Raw genomic sequence first — 20305 nt, 5'->3', positions numbered from 1 at the left:
TGAATAAAGTTCATCTTAATCTTAACGAGGGGAGTTGACACATATAATGAGGGGAGTTGACATATATAACGAGGGGAGTTGACATATATAATGAGGGGAGTTTACACATATAACGAGGGGAGTCGACCTATATAACGAGGTGAAGGAGTTTTTGGGGGAGAAAAAAGTGCCGCTGGAAAAGCTGGTATCAGTGACTACAGACGGGGCTCCCGCTGTGAGCGGCCGACTACAGCGGTCGACTTGCCAGCTTTCGCAAAATGCTAAATACACGCTAGCATGCATGTTTTAAGCTATGGTAGCAGTATGTTTTACCATGCCCGCGCCCTATAATCCGGAGCGCCTGATGTATGTGTTAAATACAGAAATAGCACCCGTAACTGAGGCTGCACCTTTTAATACGGTGCGCCCTTTGGTCGCGAACATACGGTATATAGAACATAGGGCACGTTTGTGCGTGATATCACTCCGCGTCTGCACAATGACCACAACCTCCTATCTTTAGTATTGCTGCGCCAACTGGTGGTCTTTTGGGTTGAGGATAAAGGTGATCTATATGTAGCTATATGTAGCTATAGCGTCATTGGCCTCCACTCCAGCCACTCCTGGTAGTTCCTCAAAAACACTGAGTTTCTAGTGGATGCACAATCTGTGGAAGCCAACATAGAAACTTCTGAAGAGCCAAAGTTCTTGCAACAAAAATATAGTCCCCAATTAGGTTGTTTTGTTATCACACGACCCCGTCCCCACTATCTTAAGAGAATATAAAAGAATGAGTGGAGACAGAAGAGAGAACGAGACGTTTTTGGCGCGTGTCGCTCTTGATTTTGTGTTTATTTTTGCAGTAAACTTAAAGGAGGCCTTTTCACTTTATGTTTGATTCCATTTAAGCTGATATTCCATTCTTGACATCTTTAAATTTACACTATTCATGGGAGATTTATTTGGTCATTTTGCTTCTTTTTATTTCCTATTTCCCACATTTATTCATAGTTTTTATTAGATTGCAATAAATCCTATAACATTGAACAGACTGACTAAAGTCAAATGAGCTGCGGTTCCCACCGATAGCCGTCATTCTGATGGGTTTTTGCTGGCTGCAGCTGAAATATTCCAATGCTCCATGTCACAGAGACAGTAAATACTAAACCCTAAAGATTCTGAAGGCATGATGTAAAATAGTAACGTATAATACAGACATTTGAAGAGACAATTAAGAGAATGTTTTCATGCTTATAAGAGTGGCCGAGGAGCCATTTAGAACTTTATAAAGAAGCATTGTGTGATACCAGGAACTAATTTTACTTCAAGGCGAAGCTGCTTCTGCTTTGTCGACCATCGACTGATCTCCTGAAAGTCCACCAGCGCTTTTTAAAAACTGAATTTTTCATCTATGGAGGGAGTAGACGGCAGATGTTTCCACAGATGCTCTTCACCAGTGGTCAGTGAGTGATGCAGCAGATGAGTGGGAGTTGACTGGCTTCTACCAGCTACTGACTCAATGTCTCCAGCCCATAGTGTGGATTCTCTACGAGATCAGACAGCAGCTTCACTCCTGAATCCTGCAGCTGGTTCCCACTCAGGTCCAGTTCTCTGAGATGGGAGGGATTGGACCTCAGCGCCGAGGCCAGAGAGTCACAGCTGATCTCTGATAAACTGCAGTCCTTAATCTAAATAAAGAAGGTAAACTTTTATAAGGTTATAAGTGAAACCAGTATTAATCTGAAAGGTTAATCAAAGGTATGATCTGTAAATATTTAATTTAGTTACAGGTTAAAAAATGATAGTAATATGTAATTACCACAATTCCAACCTCTCAGGTTTGCACTGTTCCAGAGGAGAATATATATTGTTCTGGCCCTCACTCTTCCCAGGTTCTCCCACCTCTTTCCCTCCCATCTCATCATGGAGATCCATCTCACCTGTGGCTCATCTTTAAAGGCACAACCTGCCTTAGATGACTTCCTGTCTCCCTCACCATCTCCCTCCTCGTTGGCTGGTGTCTACCAGGCACCCTCACCTAGTTTTGTCTAATTTTGGTTACCATCTGTCGGCTTTTTCATTGTCCTTAAATCAATTTATCATGAATAAGTGGTCCCCGTGTGGCCCTCCCTCCTGAAGGAACTGGGCACAACACACACACTCAGAAAGTGTGAGGACCCTCGGATGGAATAATGGACATTTTTGAGAATGGTGTTTACCTCAGAGTTTCCAGTCGGCAGTTTGGAAAGTGGAGAAAACCACAGAGCAGCTTCACTCCAGAATCCTGCAGCTTGTTCCAACTCAGGTTCAGTTCTCTGAGATGGGAGGGATTGGACCTCAGCGCCGAGGCCAGAGAGCCACAGCTGATCTCTGATAACCTGCAGTCAATCAATCTGAAAAATGCAGGATGAGGTTATACGGTGCAGGTCTGCATGTTATCTGCGTCAGTACTAAACCTACGTTAGTTCTTAGTTGGGTCAGACCTGAATTCACGATATTCCAAGGAATTTTTTTAATGTGGTGCATCACAGCAGTGTTGAGAACAGCCTCACTTCACCATCTTAGCAGCTGGTATATAGGTAGAAAAATGAAGACTGACCTGAGCCTCTCCAGTTTACAGTTTGGACTCTCCAGTCCAGAACAGAGCCACTTCACTCCTGAATCCTTCAACGGGTTGTGGCTCAGGTCCAGAACCCTCAGATGGGAGAGGTTGGACTTCAGAGCTGAGGCCACAGAATCACAGCTGATCTCTGATAACCTGCAGCCACTTAGTCTAAAATAACAATTATTTTGAGAGAAGACAAATAAAAATCAACATGTACCAGAGCAAAACACAGCTTACAAGCAACAAACCTCTGGTCCTGCACCGGCTTATCTGCCGTATGTTCCTATTTTGGGTTCTTTCAGGGCGGTTGGACAAGATCTACAGCGTATGTAAAGTGTGTGTAGGTCAAAATACCTTCCAAGTTTGTGAGACCACATTTCTCAATAGCACTCAACTCTTGTCAGGAGTTGGGACAAAGCGACCCACTCCTGATAGCTTGTGGGCGATGCTGCAGCGACCCTGCAATCCCTACACTCTCTGGTGAAACCAAATCAAAGGTTTTAGACACTGCTGGATGCTGGAAGGGTGGCTATAGTCTGGACGCATCGTTCCCCTGACTGCACATTTCTCCAACAATGATTGGCAGCTGGTGTCACTTGTTCTCCAGATGAGAGAAGGAAAGAGAGCCCCCCCACAGTGTGTTTGACTGCCCCACTGCAAGCTCAATGCTGCCAGAAAACATTGCAGGAGCATCAATTCCCCTCAGGGCATCAACAAGGACCTCAGGAAAAGGTGCAGCTGCCACCTACTAGAGACAAGCACACTGAGCTGAGATTCAAAGCCCTCTCCTCCCAAGAGAAGAGCTTGTTTGTTGGAGGCTCTTCTGGGCGATACCTGGTGCCACAGCTCCAGCTCAGCCCGTCTCTGGAGCTGAGCTGGAGCTTAGCAAGTTTCATGGTTCTCCACCACTTCCTCTCGCTGAGGACCTTCTCAGCTGGTGGTTTCTGCTCCACCTTCCAAGTTGAGCAGGTGATACTTCTGCATTCCTGCCACCAGTGTCTCTGCAGAAAGAGTCTTCTCTACTGTTTTATATTAGATTATAGAAAATTAGGATTTTTGGTTGATGTCTGAGATGTTGTTGACTAAGAGCAGGTTTTTCTTTAATAACATAGAAAGATTCGATGAGAAGAGCAAATGTATTATTTTATGAGCTCCTTCCACTACTATTATATACACATACTTCCATATTGTCTTAGATTGCAAGCTGCATTTATTGCATCGTTCATAGAAAGTCATATTTGTGAGGAGAAAACTCAAATAAGGTCATTTTCTTTAATGACCATCACAACAGAAGGAGGCGATGAACAAACAGATTTATCTAAAAATGTGTGAAAACTTATGGATGGAAACCTTTTTAAAATGGTTGCATTGTGTAGAATCGGTGTAGAATCAACTTGTTGACTTCTGATTTGGACTCCAATGGAAGTGAGGTGCAACAATTGTGGATGCTGAAAGCTTCAGATCTTCATGAAGGTTTCTGTGGTTGGACTGACCTGCTGCCCCTTTAAGAGGGAGGCAGGTTTGGGCTTCTGGCTGGAATGAAGCCACCTAAGATGAGAATGACTGCAGGCTTTCGGTACCAAGGTTTAACAGGGTGCTCACTTCACACTTGGGCTTTTCTCTTTTTTGGGATGGCTTTTCTCAGGAGAGAAGGGGCATGGCACACTGCAGCAGCTTTCTTTTTGGGGTTTCTAGTTTTCCTTCTGATCTTTAAAAGACAGGAAGAACCATTTTTGATTGGTCTGAATGTTTGGGCGGTTTTGTGGCCAGCCTAAAATAAAACAAGACAAATCTACAACTGATACTTCCTTTCTAGTCATTGATGACCATCCTCACATGGGACAGATTTCCACAACCAATTTAATACTGCAAATCTGTCCTGTGTGGTCTTTTTTCTGAGAACTGTAACACTACGTTTATAACAAAGATCAAACATGTAAACAGTTATTGTCTAACTAGTTACACCTGGGAAAGTACTGGATCATCTCTGACTGACCTGAGAGTCTCCAGCTCACAGAGAGGATCCTGGAGAAAACCACAGAGCAGCTTCACTGCTGGATCCTGCAGCTGGTTCCAACTCAGGTCCAGAACCCTCAGATGGGAGGGATTGGACCTCAGCGCCGAGGCCAGAGAGTCACAGCTGATCTCTGATAACCTGCAGTCACTCAGTCTGGATCAGGAATCATGGCAAGAAATGATCTCTTATTGGAGGAAAAGACATATTACACTTGCTCAAAATCATTATTTCATTTTATTTCATTATTTAATCAGGGCCCTTGGAGTCAGGAGAGCTCTGGCCCCCCACTGATAAACTGGGATATTACAGCAACAACATAGTTAAAAAGTATCTATAAAATTAACTTTCAATGGCTCATTTAAATTCATACTACACTTCTCTTCTCCAAAAGTCAATGGAGTTTATCTTGAAGCCTTTCATTGTTTAGTTTTATGTCGAAGATAAAAGGAAGCTGACCTGAGAGTCTCCAGCTGACAGTTTAGACTCTCCAGTCCAGACAGAGCAGCTTCATCCCAGAATCCTCTAGACTGATGTAGCTCAGGTCCAGAACCCTCAGATGGGAGGGATTGGACCTCAGCGCCGAGGCCAGAGAGTCACAGCTGATCTCTGATAACCAGCAGTCACTCAGTCTGGATAAGGAATCATGGCAAGAAATGATCTCTTATTGGAAGGAAAAGTCATATTACACTTGCTCAGAATCATTATTTTATTTTATTTCATTATTTAATCAGGGCCCTTGGAGTCAGGAGAGCTCTGGCCCCCACTGATAAACTGGGATTTACAGCAACAACACAGTTAAAAAGTATCTATAAAATTAACTTTCAATGGCTCATTTAAATTCATACGACAATCTCTTCTCCAAAAGTCAATGGAGTTTATCTTGAAGCCTTTCATGTTTAGTTGTTATGTCGAAGATAAAAGGAAGCTGACCTGAGAGTCTCCAGCTGACAGAGAGGATCCTGGAGAAAACACAGAGCTGCTTCACTCCGGATCCTGCAGCTGGTTCCAACTAGGTCCAGTTCTCTGAGATGGGAGGGATGGACTCAGCGCCGAGGCCAGAGAGCCACAGCTGATCTGATAACCTGCAGCTACTCAGCCTGGAAAAGGAATAAATGGGGCAAATAAAAAACATTTCTAAATCTGAAAATGAAGAGAAAAGCAGAAAATGTAAAGAAATTTAGAAAAGACCAACAGAGGCCTCCTGACCTGAGCGTCTCCAGTCTGCAGTTTGGATGCATCATTGCAGAAGACAGTAACTTTACTCCGGCATCTGTCAGGCTTTGGTTCTCGATTAAGCTCAGCTCCCGTAGATGAGAAGGGTTGACGTCATTGCTGAGGCCACAACTTCCCAATGACTTGTTGAAAGAAAACTACCATACAGTCTGTTGTGTATGAAACAAAAATAGTGAGTCAAACTTTGGGATTTCTCATCAACTTATCTGAGAATCTACCTCAACACAAATGTAGCTCATTTCTGGAAAAGCTAAATTCAACACCGTAGAGCAACAGTTTGAACGACCATCAGATCTGAAATGCAACTGAATTATTCTCAACATTTGTCTTATTTTAGAACAGCTCATAATTACTCAATATTTAAAATGATTATAGCAAATGGTTTAAAGAAACGTGCATCTTTTTATCTGTCTATCGGCTCTTTGGATATTTTGCATTTCATCCAATTTGTACGATGGTGCGTCAAGTCTTAATTCAGCGATCCGATCGATGACATCAGAGTCTCTGGTTGCATCGATTGCCCTCAGCTTCTGTTATATCTGCCTGTTTCCCTTCAAATCATTTTCACTGCACCTTTTGTTGCTAGTGATGAAGTTGCCACCTAACGGGTGTGGAAAGGCTCAAACAACTTTGTGGGTCACATAAAGGCTCCAAACGGAACCGCCACAAAGACCTAAAACACCCATTTAAACCAACGAGGCCGGCTGTTTTTACGTTGAACAAATGAAGCAAAATAGTCACGTGTCATTAGTTAAAATGTGTTTTTCTGTCGTTAGAATACGATGTATACAAACAAACAAAAGTTATTAATGACATGACAGTCATTTCATGATAGTCAGTTAACTTGTGGCTCCTATTATTCCTGCCTTATGTTGGTTTGTCTGGATTGACCTTTGAACTTATATCCAGCCAGTGTTGAACATTTCTGGATGAATTGTTGTTGTTTTAATTTATGGACGCTGCAATGGAGATAAAGAATTGAAGGAATGACCACTGGAGGGGGTATTGCTACCTGACATGATCCACTCGCTTGATTTAAACGCCGATGTCCGGCCCCAAAAATCTTTACTTACTCGAACTTCCTGCAGTTCCTCACAGCTGGAATCAGGCGACGTCGTCCCTCATCTGAGGTGTTGTACTGCTGCAGGTTCAGCTCATCCAGAACCTCCTCTGACATCTGCAGCAGGTAGGCCAGAGCTGAACAGTGGATCTCTGACAGTTCCCTCTCCGATATCTCCCCTGACTTCAGGAACTCTTGGATCTCCTGATGGACTGACTGATCCTTCATCTCCATCAGACAGTGGAAGATGTTGATGCTTCTGTCTGGGGAGATTTCATCACTGTTCACCTCCTTCAGGTTGTTGAGGACTTCTGGATGGTTTCTTGGTGGTTCTCCTCTGATCCAACAGTCCACCCAAGATCCTCTGATTGGACTCCAGAGAGAGACCATGAAGGAAGCGAACAAACAAGTCCAGGTGGCCATTTTCACTTTTGAGAGATTTCATTAGTGCTCTCCTGAGGAAGTCATCAAGAGATGTGACTGGATCGTTATTTGTAAAACACCAGCAAACCTGGAAAAGCGGATTGGTTTCGAATATTTTAGGAACTGATTTATAACCGCTGTGTCTTTCCTGGTGTAACGGTGGAACATGTAGACGGCAGCCAGAAACTCCTGAACGCTCAGATGAACAAAGCAGTAGACTGATTTCTGGAAGATCACACTCTCTCTCTTGAAGATCTCTGTACAAACTCCTGAGTACACCGACACCTCGGAGACGTCCAGTCCACATCGCTCCAGGTCTTCTGAGTAGAACATGATGTTTCCTTTCTCCAGATGTTCAAACGCCAGCCGACCCAACTTCAGAAGGAGTTCTTTATCAGCCTCAGTCAGTTCCTCTGGTCTCTGCTTTCCTCCATACTTCTGCTTCTTCCTCTTTATCTGAACCCTCAGGAAGTGTGAGTAGAGGTCAGTCAGGGTTGGGGCAGCTCTCCTCTCTGGTCTCTGGTCATCATGTCCTCCAGAACTATAGCAGTGATCCAGCAGAAAACTGGGATCAGACACATGATGTGGAGGCTCCTGGAGGCCTTGATGTGTGAGATGATTCTCTTGGACAGATCTTCATCACTGAACCTCCTCCTGAAGTACTCCTCCTTCTGGGAGTCAGTGAAGCCTCGTACTTCTGTGATCCTGTCAACACACGAGGGAGGAATCTGATGGGCTGCTGCAGGTCTGGAGGTGATCCAGATGAGAGCTGAGGGAAGCAGGTTCCCCTGGATGAGGTTCACCAGGAGCACGCCAACTGACGATACTTGTGTGACATCAGAGATGAGCTGATGCTTGTTGAAACCCAGTGAAAATCTGCTTTCATCCAGGCCATCAAAGATGAACAGAAGTTTCCAGACAGTCAGATCTTCTGCTCTGATCTTCTGTAATGTTGGATGGAAAACATGAAGCAGTGAGAGAAGACTGTGCTGCTCATCTCTGATCAAGTTCAGCTCCCTGCATGAGAGCGGAAGCACCAGACTGATGTCTTGGTTCTCCAAACCTTCTGCCCAGTCCAGACTGAACTTCTGCACTGAGAAGGTTTTTCCAACGCCGGCGACACCGTTGGTCAGAACCACTCTGATGTGTCTCTGTTGCTCAGATAAGACTTTGAAGATGTCCTGGCACTTGATTGGAGTGTCCTGGATGTTTCTTGGAGGTTCTCTCAAGCTGTCTCACCTCATGTTGTGTGTCCACCTCCTCACTTTGTCCCTCAGTGATGTAGAGCTCAGTGTAGATCTTGTTCAGCAGGGTTCCACTTCCTGCTTCATGAGTTCCTTCAGTCACATGTTCACATCTTCTCTTCAGACTCATCTTATGACCTTCTATCACCTCCTGCAGATCACTTCCTGAACATAAGTAAACCAATGATTTCCATCTATAATAAATCATCAACACAACTACAAATTCATGACATCACAAATTAATCTCATATTGAACAGTTTTACTTTGTTTGGGCTTCATTTCAGCATCTCCAGATCTGCTTCCAGATTGTGAACAAGAGGACTCTCCTGGTGGAGCTGACTGGTCCCAGTTTGATAGGATGTGCTCCCCCCTCTCACTATGAAACACATCTCTATTAGTCCTTTGATTTATAGGATGAAAGAACCTGATCAAGACTCAATATTGTTCCAGCATTTATGTCTGAATTCATCTTTCAGTTTAAACCTGATTCTTGTTTCTAATCAACAATATTCACATTAAGTCTGTAACTATATGACTGTCTGAGGTTTAAGTGTTAAACATCTCCAATAATAAACTCACAACCTGCTGCTGTTAATGTGACTAACAGCTGCCACACAAACACATCATCACGCTTTAGTTTTCTTACATTTCCTCTGAACTTCTGAAGTTTAATATTCTATCTATGGACCGGTCACTCTTCAGGGACACCCAGCTGGGCACTGTGGACTCTGCTCTGTCCTCGTCCATCCTGAGGAAACATCAGAAATAGTGATGAGACTGTGATGAAGGTAAATAATCTGGAGAGGTTGTAGTTAAATAATCCCAATTCACTGCATTTTTATCAAACAGGAACATTTCTAATCCATTCTGGATAACAACTGAATCAGTAAATCAATTATGTCTCTGTATCATTTTCATGTTTTCAGAGTTTAAGCTGCTTTTTTAACTGTTCCCTGCAGTGAGAAAAGAACTGGCACCTTTTCCAGCCCCTCATCCTGCAGCACTGAATGTGCTCTAAAGTTCTTTCCAGAGCAAACGTCTCTGCACTTGCAGCAACATGTTGTAGTCATGGATCCGTGAGGAGAACCGGATACAGGAAACGCCCCCACTTTGATCCCAAAACCCAACTGGTGGCCAACGGTGGTCCGGCAACGACGGGGACGCTGGTCCATCGGGCCACAACACTGGTTTTCCACAGGCCAACATGGTGAAAGGACTGTCTTCAGCTCAGCCACTAAATTATCTGGTGCTACATAAACATGGTAGTCAGGACTTTTTAACTTCCCTCCTTTGTTCCCCTCTTCAATTATTTCTATGATCCAAGTCCTCAAAGATCACTGCTCTATTTAAAATAGATGAAAGAAATGACACCCACTCCTGCATTTCTTTCACAGTGGTTCCACAACATAGAACAATAAACCACTGTGAGAAAACGTGCAACATGAACCCAAAATCCTGTTGGTGTCCTGTGATCCTGTGTGGATTTATTTAATTATTTTTAAAGTTTATTGTCTTAAATAATACCAAAATATCCAGCTGTAACCTGGACTGTTGAACAACTCTAATAACTTTATGAGCTTTTCACCGGTCACAACATGTTGCTCTTCCTGCTTCGTCTGAAGAGAATAGTTTCACTTTCACTTTTAAAACCTAATCAACAGCTTTATGGCGTATATATTACTACCATTAAAGCATTCTGGGCGGGTTTAAAGTTCTTTTAGGATCAGTAGCAAAGAGTAGAAACATAAACTAAACTTCACTTAGAAAGACGATTAGACTATAACTAAAGCCAGACTATAAGAAAGTTAAATAAGCCCTATTCATTTATAATGCATAATGATGTTTTGTGCTAAAACTAAATATGAAGTCTAGTTGAATCAAATCTTGATTTTATCTCCAAACACAACTGTCAATTCTTTTCAATAATGCTCTTCGTTTCCACTCACCTTGTCGGTCTTCAGTCTTCCTGCTTAGTCTGAAAGGAATACTTTGAAAAACTGGTTTGTTGGGTTCCCAGTTTCTGGGACCGTTGTTGCTGGTGTCTACCTGCAGGGGGCGTGGAGGAGCCGCTCATCAGCCACAGTGGCCCCGCAGACACACGCACCTGCGGTCTCTCAATCTCCCGTTAGATTTAAGGACAGAACTCCCGTCTGCCAGCGGCGGAGGGTTTTCATCGCCAAACCCTGACTTCTGTGGCTTGACTATTTTTGAGAGTTTTCCTAGCGGACTTGTTTTGGACTCTCTCGAGGTCTCTCCGCCTCTCTGTGAACGCGGACCGAACTGTTCTTGTTCACTTTAAAATAAAGACGCTTTTCGGACACCATTCTCCGCCATTATTCAACCTGGTTAAATAAATAAGATTTATGATGCTTGACAGATTTTAAAGACTTGTAAAAGCAGCATATTTCTGCAGCCCTGGAGTCCAGGAGGAGCAGCAGAGGTCAGAATGTGTCGGAGCGCGTTTAACTATTGTCTGCAGTTCCACGCATGTCCTCCGCGTGGCGGTAAAGCACCACATGATATTTCTCCTTTTTGGAACTTCTTCAGCTGCGTTGAGCTTTAAATCTTCACCTGTCGCTCCCTTTAAGCTCTAAACTTTGCGGTTCTGTGTGTAGTTTGTTGGTTTAAATATTTTTGATGAATTCTGATGACGATGAGTGAAACTGTCAATGACCAATGGAAAGTTCGTCCATTTTTCTATTGTGTCACACATTTTCATTATTTATTGTCATTTTTGGGTCTCGGTCTGCTCGGAGCGAACCGACGATCCTCTAAAGTCAGGCATCCTAAAGGTGGATGTTTTCTGAGGCCTGGAGGCTTTAAAGTGGCGCTTTTACCCACTTGTCCTCGTTCTGTTGGAAACTTGATCCAAAAACCTTTTCTGGAGCTTCATGTTCTGGTTTTGTGAAGGAATGAAATGGTTTCATCAGCGCTGCCGGGGGCTGAGCAGGCTTCATAAATCTGAAGCTCTGAGATCCTTTAAAGATCTCCTGGAATCAGCAGATGGGGGTTTGATCCAAAACTGTAAGAATCAGTCAAGCTATCAAATCTTGACTCAGTCCAAGCGTGAACCAGTCCATCCAGAGCTGATTATGGCTCAGCCAGGAGGAAAGCACGGCCTGGGGGGGTTCATATGAAGCAGGCACACTCTGGCTCTATTGCTACTGAAAACAGCCCTTCAGCACAGCAGCCTGGAATACAGTTCTGGAGAACACCTGTTCCCAACAGAACCTGTTTAAAACGGGACCAGTAAGATGCCCGGCGTGACCACGACCACGGGGAGAGAGGGGGGGGGCAGAGACAGGCGGTAACGCCGCTGCCCACCGATTCACCTGGAAACAACAAAAACCCCAGCAGCTTGGACCCAATATGGCAGCGTGTTCCTCAGAAACGCTCCTCAAACTCTCCCCACAGCTTCATTGCTAAACAGGATTTGGGTTTTTTTGTCCGTGCTAAATGGAAAGTGTTTGTCCTTTGGTGGTCCAACAGGACCACGATTTGGATGGATGGATGATTTGATGTTATTGAGAATAAAAACAGCTGAAAATGGAAGCGGAGATGTTTCAGAGCACCAGAGTTCAGAAAGAGTTTCTAATCAAACACCGCCTGTTGGGAATGATGAATGGATGGATTTTTATTTAATTTAGACTAATTTAGACTAATTTTAACATCCTTTATGCCAGTTCCATAGAGCGTGCGCACACACACACACTAGCAAAGATGATATCCAAACAGCCAAATAAATGGGAGTCAAAAGAAATCATTTAAAGCTCATATGTCAGAGTCAAGGTCGAGGGTTTTCTATGGCCCCCGGGATGATATTGATTTATTATTAGAACCGGCCCACAGGCCGCAGATGTTTTACACAGGCCAATACTACATTTCCCACAATGCAACGGTGACAGTCTGAGCAGGAGGTGGCTTCATTTCATTATTTCTCAGTAGTCATTAGCATAACAGCAAAAGTTAACTTTCAGATCCCCATAAAATGGCAAAAGGGAAGGTGGACACTGAGAACCGGGGGTTCAAACAAGGTGGGAGTGGGAGTACATGTTCACGGAGGCAGCTGGGAAACCTGGGTGTCTTCTGTGTGGAGAAAGGGTGGCGCTAATGAAAGAATATCATCTGAGACGCCATCATGAAGCTAAACACAGCCGATCTGTCTCTGAGCTTTTTCCTCCACACGCTTTTTGGTGGCCTCCAGCTCCCTCTGGAAAAACTCTGACGCGGCAAATTGTTCAAAGGGCATTCTGGGGTCAGAGAGTCCCTCAGCAGCATAAGTCTGATGCACCTTCCTTGAGCAGTAGAAGTAGCGAACAGGACCCTGCTGATAGAAAAAGTGGATGGAAGATCCACCCGTCCCATACGGAGACTTGGGCTGTCCACAGGCCAGACAGGGTTTGGTCTGTCTCATCTTCTGCTCTGGTCGCTGCTGCTGCTGCTCCATCTCTAGAATTCTCTGCACAATTTTTTCAATGGAATCCTGCGTCAGAGGCGTGGGCAGGGCGGCTGTGGGAGGAGTGACAACAGCCGTCTCCATGGTGACTACAGGAACGCTGGTTGTTTTGCTCCCCTCTGTCAAGGAGTACCACAGCTGTTGAGTCTCCAGGAGCTTCTCTGGGCTGGTGTTCAGAGAAGAACTGGTGTTCAACAGCTTTGCCAGATGCTTCACATAGCGGGATATGTGAAACCTGGTTGTGGGGCGGAGCAAGCTGTTCGGATCGGCCGCAGACCGATGGACCGTGTCTGCGTAGTCTGGATCCACAAGCCTCAGGATGTCCTTGTCCCCATGATGATACTGCAGCAAACTATCAATAGCGTTTCATGGGAAGAGTCCAGCGTGTGTGGTCCAAGACAAACACTCCACCACCAGTCTTCATGGGTCCAGTGCGGGCGCTCCTCGGCGAGGACTTCAGCGGCAGGGGCAAAGCTCCAGAGACGTCTGGAACACAAACAAAGCAATAATGCATCCTTAGTAACTCATATTATCGCGATATGGGCTATTGAGAAAACACATTAATATCCATCCCTTAATAACAGAAAGTGTAATATTTAACACATCAAAAGATTGAGATACACTGACCACAACCTAACTAAATCTATTTATTTTCAATCATTCGAAGGCCTTAATTCCAACATGCGCTCTGAAAACCCGATTATCGTTGACCCGCCCACTGATCTTTCAGGATCCTGGTCATCCTCTGCTGGAATCTCCTTTACACGTCCAGCAGCAGAGAGATGGAAGCTGACAGGTGGCGCAGGGGGAAGCGACGGCACAGCAGTCGCTGTTGCCCAGCTGGAGGAAGGTGTTGCGCCAGGAGCATCGTCTGGAGCGGGAGGGGGCACAAGAGCCGAAGGCGGATCCCTCTTCTGCATTTGTGTTTGTCCCAGTCCAGAGGGAGCGGAGGGCAGCCCGGTTCTCTGGACTCCAGCCCAAACCTTTCTCCAGTGTCTCTGTCAGAGAGGTGAACGCAGGGTACTTGTCTTGTCCCGTCACTGCCATGGAAGCAGAGTTCAACTCCCACATTGAGGCAGGGTCAAAGACAGCAGGGAGGACGGCGCCGGGCTTCTTTATGTCTACCGGTCGCTGAAAGTTCCACCGCACAACGCCGGTCATGGCCTGGGCCTGGAACAGTTCAGGGGAGACCTGCGACCCGTGACCCACTGGGCCTGCTGGAAATGGTAGCCCTCCTGCTGAGATGTACCACGGACAGGGATCCAGACGGGGACTTTGGCACCTTCGCCCGCTACGTGGTTTAGCTGAAGGGTCCCTCCGTCCCTGTCCATTATCCCCTCAGACAGTTCTGGGTCACTGAGGCAACCACGGAGGATGTGAACCCTCTGAACGCGCCACGTCTTCAGCATGGATAGGGTTAGGGTTAGCATGGAGCATTTTTCAGTTTGAATGACGGCAAACAAAGAAGATGGCTGATCTCACCTGTCCATCCAGTGGTAGCCGGCCTTTCCACCCCAGCGTGGCTGTACCTCTGGGCCATTCCTTGCTACATCGGATGCAGGGACCTTTCTGTCTCAGCCTGAACCATCACCCAGGACACAATGAGCCAGTTCTCATTCATCACTGCCAAACTGGACATGGCTCCAGATGCCAGTGTCACCTTCCTCGCCATCTTCCTCGTGTGGTCCGACCTGAAAACCTGCCCCAACGTGCCCTGGAGGAGCTTGGTCAGAGACGGCTGTTGACGCTTGAACTCATCCAGCAGGCAGTCAGTCAGGTAGAATCCGGACACAGACACCCCACCCCAACCTTCTTGGTCCTCGTATGGCCCGAAAGCACGTGGCCGATCTTCCATCCTCACGTACTGGCCGATGGTTCTCTGTCCGTACGCCCCAGCCTCGGCCTCCCTGACGTTCTGTACAGCGTGCAGATACGCCAGGTGAGCTCATTCACCTGGTTCGCCATATCGGTCGGTGACTTGCCAGAACGCCGCAGTTCATCCATTACCGACTTGCACGCAGCCTTCTTGTAAGTCAGGAATGCAGGCAAAAGGTTAGTAAAGCGCACGGGCAGCTTCTCCACCCATGGAGGGTTGTCAGGACCAGTTCCTGCGACAGGCCTTGCAGCAGAGTCGCGAGGAAAAGATAAAATACTGGCCACGGACGCTGACGATCACTGGAGGTCTGCCCACGCCTGCAGAGACCACCTGAGGACGAGGACAGCTATGGAGGCACGGCAGGATGTCATTGTTCCTCAACCTGACCGTGATGTGGCTCTCTGGCTTCCAAATGAAAAATGGATGGAGCTGAAAAAAGTTGGGGGACGGGAGCTCAGCCACCATGTCCAGTAGCTCCGGCTGAGGAGGAAGACGCCAAAGAGAAATTGCGTTCCCAGGGTTATGCACTGGTCGGGACCCAGGCCACAACCCAAGTTGTTGAAGCTCCGTCCTCATCCACAGCTTTTGATGTTGTGAGCAGATCCACTTGCTCATGTCGTGGTCAGGGACAGGCATGGGAACAGGAGCTATGGGAACTAGGATAAAGTAAAGAAGACAGTTGAACAACATAAAGTTATCATTACTGAAGAGACAATTTCAGTGCCCCCGCCCTCACATGATATAAACACACGATACAAGGAAACAAACACGCGCCTCGGACACTTGGTTTCATTCCAGAGCTCACACGTCAGATTTTTTCCATGTCAGTGACAAAGAATCGTGTCAATTTGAATCACCCCGGGACACTTTATTATTGTTCAACACCCCACGGAATGGGGGAAATGTACATGGTTTAACATCCCACTCTTTTGGTCTTGGGTAGAGTCCGTCAAAGGAGGCACTCTGCCGTCAGAGGTCTGTGCCGTGCAAGAGTCAGGTCCTGAAAACAAGTGCAGACTTGCTATTAAGAAATTACAGTCACTTCACCTGATGACAACATGGAAAGAACAGTCAGCTGGACATTACAGAGACATCAGGTTGTTCATCAGCCCTAAATAAAAGAAAAGGAAACATACCTGAAGTTGAGTGGGGCTCCTCTACCTTTGTGAGACCCTCTGTCTCTGTCACCAGGAAGGCCAGCTGTGGGGGGAGGGGCACAGGTCTCTTCCTCTTCACACCTGGTGAAGCTGGAACAGCTGCAGGTACGGTCATTTTCAAAAATGAAATGACTTTATTTAAGGCAGCTGCAGTTAGCAGAACACTTGATTGGATGAACAGAATTACAATGTTTTTACCATCAACTAGTGATGCCTGTAGCTCAGCGGTATCTCCAGGTGGGGCTTTGGAGCGTGTGGCAGATGGAACTAAAAAGACAACATTAGTTTAGTCAGTTCAGATTCAATGAGTTGTGAAGACGCTGTTATTAGTAGAAATTCAAGCAGCCTTATCGTTGCTCCTCCTGCTTTTTAGAATTTTACATCATTAAAATGAAAACAATATAATGGTCTCATTCACACCAATTGAAATGACAATGTTAATCAGCGCTCTCGAGGCCGAGCAGGAGGAGCATTGTGACTCGGTCAACAAACAAGCATTCGCGTGTTCGTACCCCGTGCATCCAAACTGTTTTTCAACGAAGCAGCAAAGAGAACAAAAACAAACACTTACCCTCCTCCTCATAGTCAATATCAGTTCATCATTGCACGGATCAATTCATAGTCCTCACGACGGTTATTATCACACCAACATATGAAGAGTAATATTAAAGGAACTCGGCCGGAACATCAAGAACACAAAAATAATAAGATAAGTTTCAGATTTGGAGAGGAATTCTTCATGGAAAGGAACGGAACTCCAGCTCTGAAACCTATTTTTCAGAAACCTGTCTTTGCTCCTGGTGGCACTCTCGGCAGGGCGGCTGCTGCTACTGGCATAGCATCTGCACACAGATGAAAAGAAAAACAACAGAAATCAGATACGGCATGGACTTTGTTTGTCTGACATGAAATAAATGTGGTAACGGTGTATTTACAGCTCTGGACTTGCAGATCAGAGTTATGGATGCTCAGCATCTCCCTTTCCATCTCCACGTCCTCCTCCATGGCTGTGTTAAAGACAAAAATACCGGCTACAGGTTATTAGTAGAAAAGAAAAAAACCTTTTCCCAAAGTTGAACTTGTCACATGAAGGAATTAGCATACCCAGGGGCTCAGCTGGGGCCTTCATGGGATGCTCAGCAGGTGTGGAAGATGTGGTGGGCTGCTGCCTCTTCAGCAGGTTCTGCTGCAACCTGGACATTCGTGTACCTGGAACGCAGCGCCTGCCTATGACAAAATCAGCATAGCCATCACCTCTGCTGTCCCAGATCTCCTTCCACCTGCTCTTGGCTCGGGCACCAAATCCAACCAGCTGGTCGTCTTCAGATGAGGCAGTCACTCCATCCCCTCTTCCGGCCTCATAAGTGAGGAGAGCCTGGATTTCTTGGAAACTGAGGGCATAACTCACAAATGACTGGAGGCTGTCCTTACTGTGGCTGTCAGCCATACAGAGACCTGCTGCCTCCTCGCTCTGCACGTTCTTGATCAGATACACGGTGGATCCTACGTCATTCTGCAAAAGCCATCAGAATGACTTCCCTTTATATTTACCAAACTGCAGGACATAGTCTCCCAGCACCTCCATCTTATCTGAGGGATCCCCCCTCTTTGTCGGATGACGGCCAAAGCGTTCTGCCGTACGAGGTCCTCCCTCATGGCCGCAGACTTGTCCTGAGGAGTAGAACTCACCCGTTTGGCTTCATCAGATGGCTCCTGGAGGAGAAACCCAAGAGGCCCCTTGCGGAACACGACCCGAAGTTTCCCAGGGAAAAAGGCAAATTGCTTCTGCATGTTGAGCTGACATAAAGGAAAAATGTCTATTAATTTTCTCATTTTTATTAGACACTGATAAAACAGTTCCACCCATTTTTCAAATCACACCTGATAAATGTGATCAAAGGAATCTTAGGCCAGTAAAAGATAAAGTGTGGTACCATGTGTAAAGCTCTGTGTGTGTGTGTGTGTGTGTGTGTGTGTGTGTGTGTGTGTGTGTGTGTGTGTGTGTGTGTGTGTTTGTGAGTGTGCGCACACATGCAATTATCATGTAGGTGTGAAAGTGTAAGATCAAGGTTGTTGGGGTGTCGATTCAGGAGTTCAGAAGGTCAGTACCTGGTGTGGCTAGTGAGGAAAAGACTGGAAAGTGATGGTGTGTGTGTGTGTGTGTAGGTGTGTGTTTGTGTGTCTGTGTGTCTGTGTGTGTGTGTGTGAGAGAACATGTTGGGGGGGGGCAGGAGGACAGTATCCCCTCTCAAAGACATTGGAAACAAAAACACACATTTGATGTAATAAAATGTAATACTACCACTACTAATATTACTACTAATAATAATTATAGTAATAATAATAATAATACCGAGATTTCAGTGCCACGACAAGTAAATCGGTTACTTGAATATAAAATATGAACAAGTTCATTCATCACTATCGTGTAATTTAATTTATGAAAAACTAGCTTGACAAAATATGAGTATATTGTAGCATGACAAATACAGTACATTATAATTTAGGGCCAATTATAACACGTTCCTTGCTAATTTAGGACAAAATTGACCACAGCCTATGCACAATTACGAAAGGTTTCCTCATTAATTTAGTAGGAAATCAAGCCCAAACTTACCTTCAGCGAAGTTTACCAAAGAATGAACCAAGAATGGCCGATCCTCCGGAGAGGAGCCGCTCTTCATAGAAACAGCAGAACAGCGCCACGGGATGATAGCGGCCGGAAATATATTGCGTCCGTAGTGGTTTAGCGCTACCATTGAAAATGAATGGGAAACGGTTTAGGGCCGTTTAGCTCCCGGCCATGGCACATTGCTTTGAAGTTGATTTCATTTACCGGAGTTGAATCTTGTTTGATTTTTTTGAAGGCGTTTCACCTCTCATCCAAGAGCCGATCTACGCAGATTTGATGATATGACGCTCATAGGCTGTATAGCCTTTTCTTTTTGGGGGGAATGGATTGGAGGCTGCTCCAACATTGAGGTTTGGACTGTGACAAAGCAAAATGGACAACCTCCACCAGAATAAATGTTTCAAGAAAATAAGTTTGAGTGTATTAACTTCAAATGGCCATTTTCTTGCTCCTGGTGGCACTCTCGGCAGGGCGGCTGCTGCTACTGGCATAGCATCTGCACACAGATGAAAAGAAAAACAACAGAAATCAGATACGGCATGGACTTTGTTTGTCTGACATGAAATAAATGTGGTAACGGTGTATTTACAGCTCTGGACTTGCAGATCAGAGTTATGGATGCTCAGCATCTCCCTTTCCATCTCCACGTCCTCCTCCATGGCTGTGTTAAAGACAAAAATACCGGCTACAGGTTATTAGTAGAAAAGAAAAAAACCTTTTCCCAAAGTTGAACTTGTCACATGAAGGAATGAGCATACCCAGGGGCTCAGCTGGGGCCTTCATGGGATGCTCAGCAGGTGTGGAAGATGTGGTGGGCTGCTGCCTCTTCAGCAGGTTCTGCTGCAACCTGGACATTCGTGTACCTGGAACGCAGCGCCTGCCTGTGACAAAATCAGCATAGCCATCACCTCTGCTGTCCCAGATCTCCTTCCACCTGCTCTTGGCTCGGGCACCAAATCCAACCAGCTGGTCGTCTTCAGATGAGGCAGTCGCTCCATCCCCTCTTCCGGCCTCATAAGTGAGGAGAGCCTGGATTTCTTGGAAACTGAGGGCATAACTCACAAATGACTGGAGGCTGTCCTTACTGTGGCTGTCAGCCATACAGAGACCTGCTGCCTCCTCGCTCTGCACGTTCTTGATCAGATACACGGTGGATCCTACGTCATTCTGCAAAAGCCATCAGAATGACTTCCCTTTATATTTACCAAACTGCAGGACATAGTCTCCCTGCACCTCCATCTTATCTGAGGGATCCCCCCTCTTTGTCGGATGACGGCCAAAGCGTTCTGCCGTACGAGGTCCTCCCTCATGGCCGCAGACTTGTCCTGAGGAGTGGAACTCACCCGTTTGGCTTCATCAGATGGCTCCTGGAGGAGAAACCCAAGAGGCCCCTTGCGGAACACGACCCGAAGTTTCCCAGGGACAAAGGCAAATTGCTTCTGCATGTTGAGCTGACATAAAGGAAAAATGTCTATTAATTTTCTCATTTTTATTAGACACTGATAAAACAGTTCCACCCATTTTTCACATCACACCTGATAAATGTGATCAAAGGAATCTTAGGCCAGTAAAAGATAAAGTGTGGTACCATGCGTAAAGCTCTGTGTGTGTGTGTGTGTGTG

General features: G+C 45.7%; 2 protein-coding genes, 1 long non-coding RNA gene and 2 pseudogenes across 27 annotated transcripts in view; 2 read left to right on the top strand and 3 right to left on the bottom strand.

The window, feature by feature from the left end:
- LOC130523562 (NACHT, LRR and PYD domains-containing protein 12-like) overlaps window positions 1–20305 on the bottom strand; it is a 669815-nt gene that overhangs the window by 224987 nt on the left and 424523 nt on the right. For all 25 annotated transcript variants that reach the window (XM_057028881.1, XM_057028880.1, XM_057028882.1 and 22 more), the window contains one exon: window positions 4581–4754. In XM_057028881.1, the coding sequence (XP_056884861.1) occupies window positions 4581–4754 (174 nt within the window). The remainder of the gene's footprint in view (window positions 1–4580; window positions 4755–20305) is intronic.
- Window positions 1–20305, top strand: part of LOC130523563 (NACHT, LRR and PYD domains-containing protein 12-like) — a 401914-nt pseudogene that overhangs the window by 288224 nt on the left and 93385 nt on the right.
- LOC130523574 (protein NLRC3-like) overlaps window positions 1–20305 on the top strand; it is a 109914-nt gene that overhangs the window by 4090 nt on the left and 85519 nt on the right. The window lies entirely within an intron of this gene.
- On the bottom strand, window positions 5103–7037 carry LOC130523637 (uncharacterized). The gene is made up of 3 exons (XR_008949957.1): window positions 6908–7037; window positions 5808–5983; window positions 5103–5230 (listed from the first exon to the last, which is right to left on the bottom strand). It is a non-coding gene; the product is annotated as an uncharacterized LOC130523637 (long non-coding RNA).
- LOC130523572 (protein NLRC3-like) overlaps window positions 7236–20305 on the bottom strand; it is a 30363-nt pseudogene continuing 17293 nt past the window's right edge.

Source organism: Takifugu flavidus, chromosome 4, assembly GCF_003711565.1.
Source record: "Takifugu flavidus isolate HTHZ2018 chromosome 4, ASM371156v2, whole genome shotgun sequence".
NCBI lineage: Eukaryota > Metazoa > Chordata > Actinopteri > Tetraodontiformes > Tetraodontidae > Takifugu > Takifugu flavidus.
This window is presented reverse-complemented; position numbering and strand designations above follow the sequence as displayed.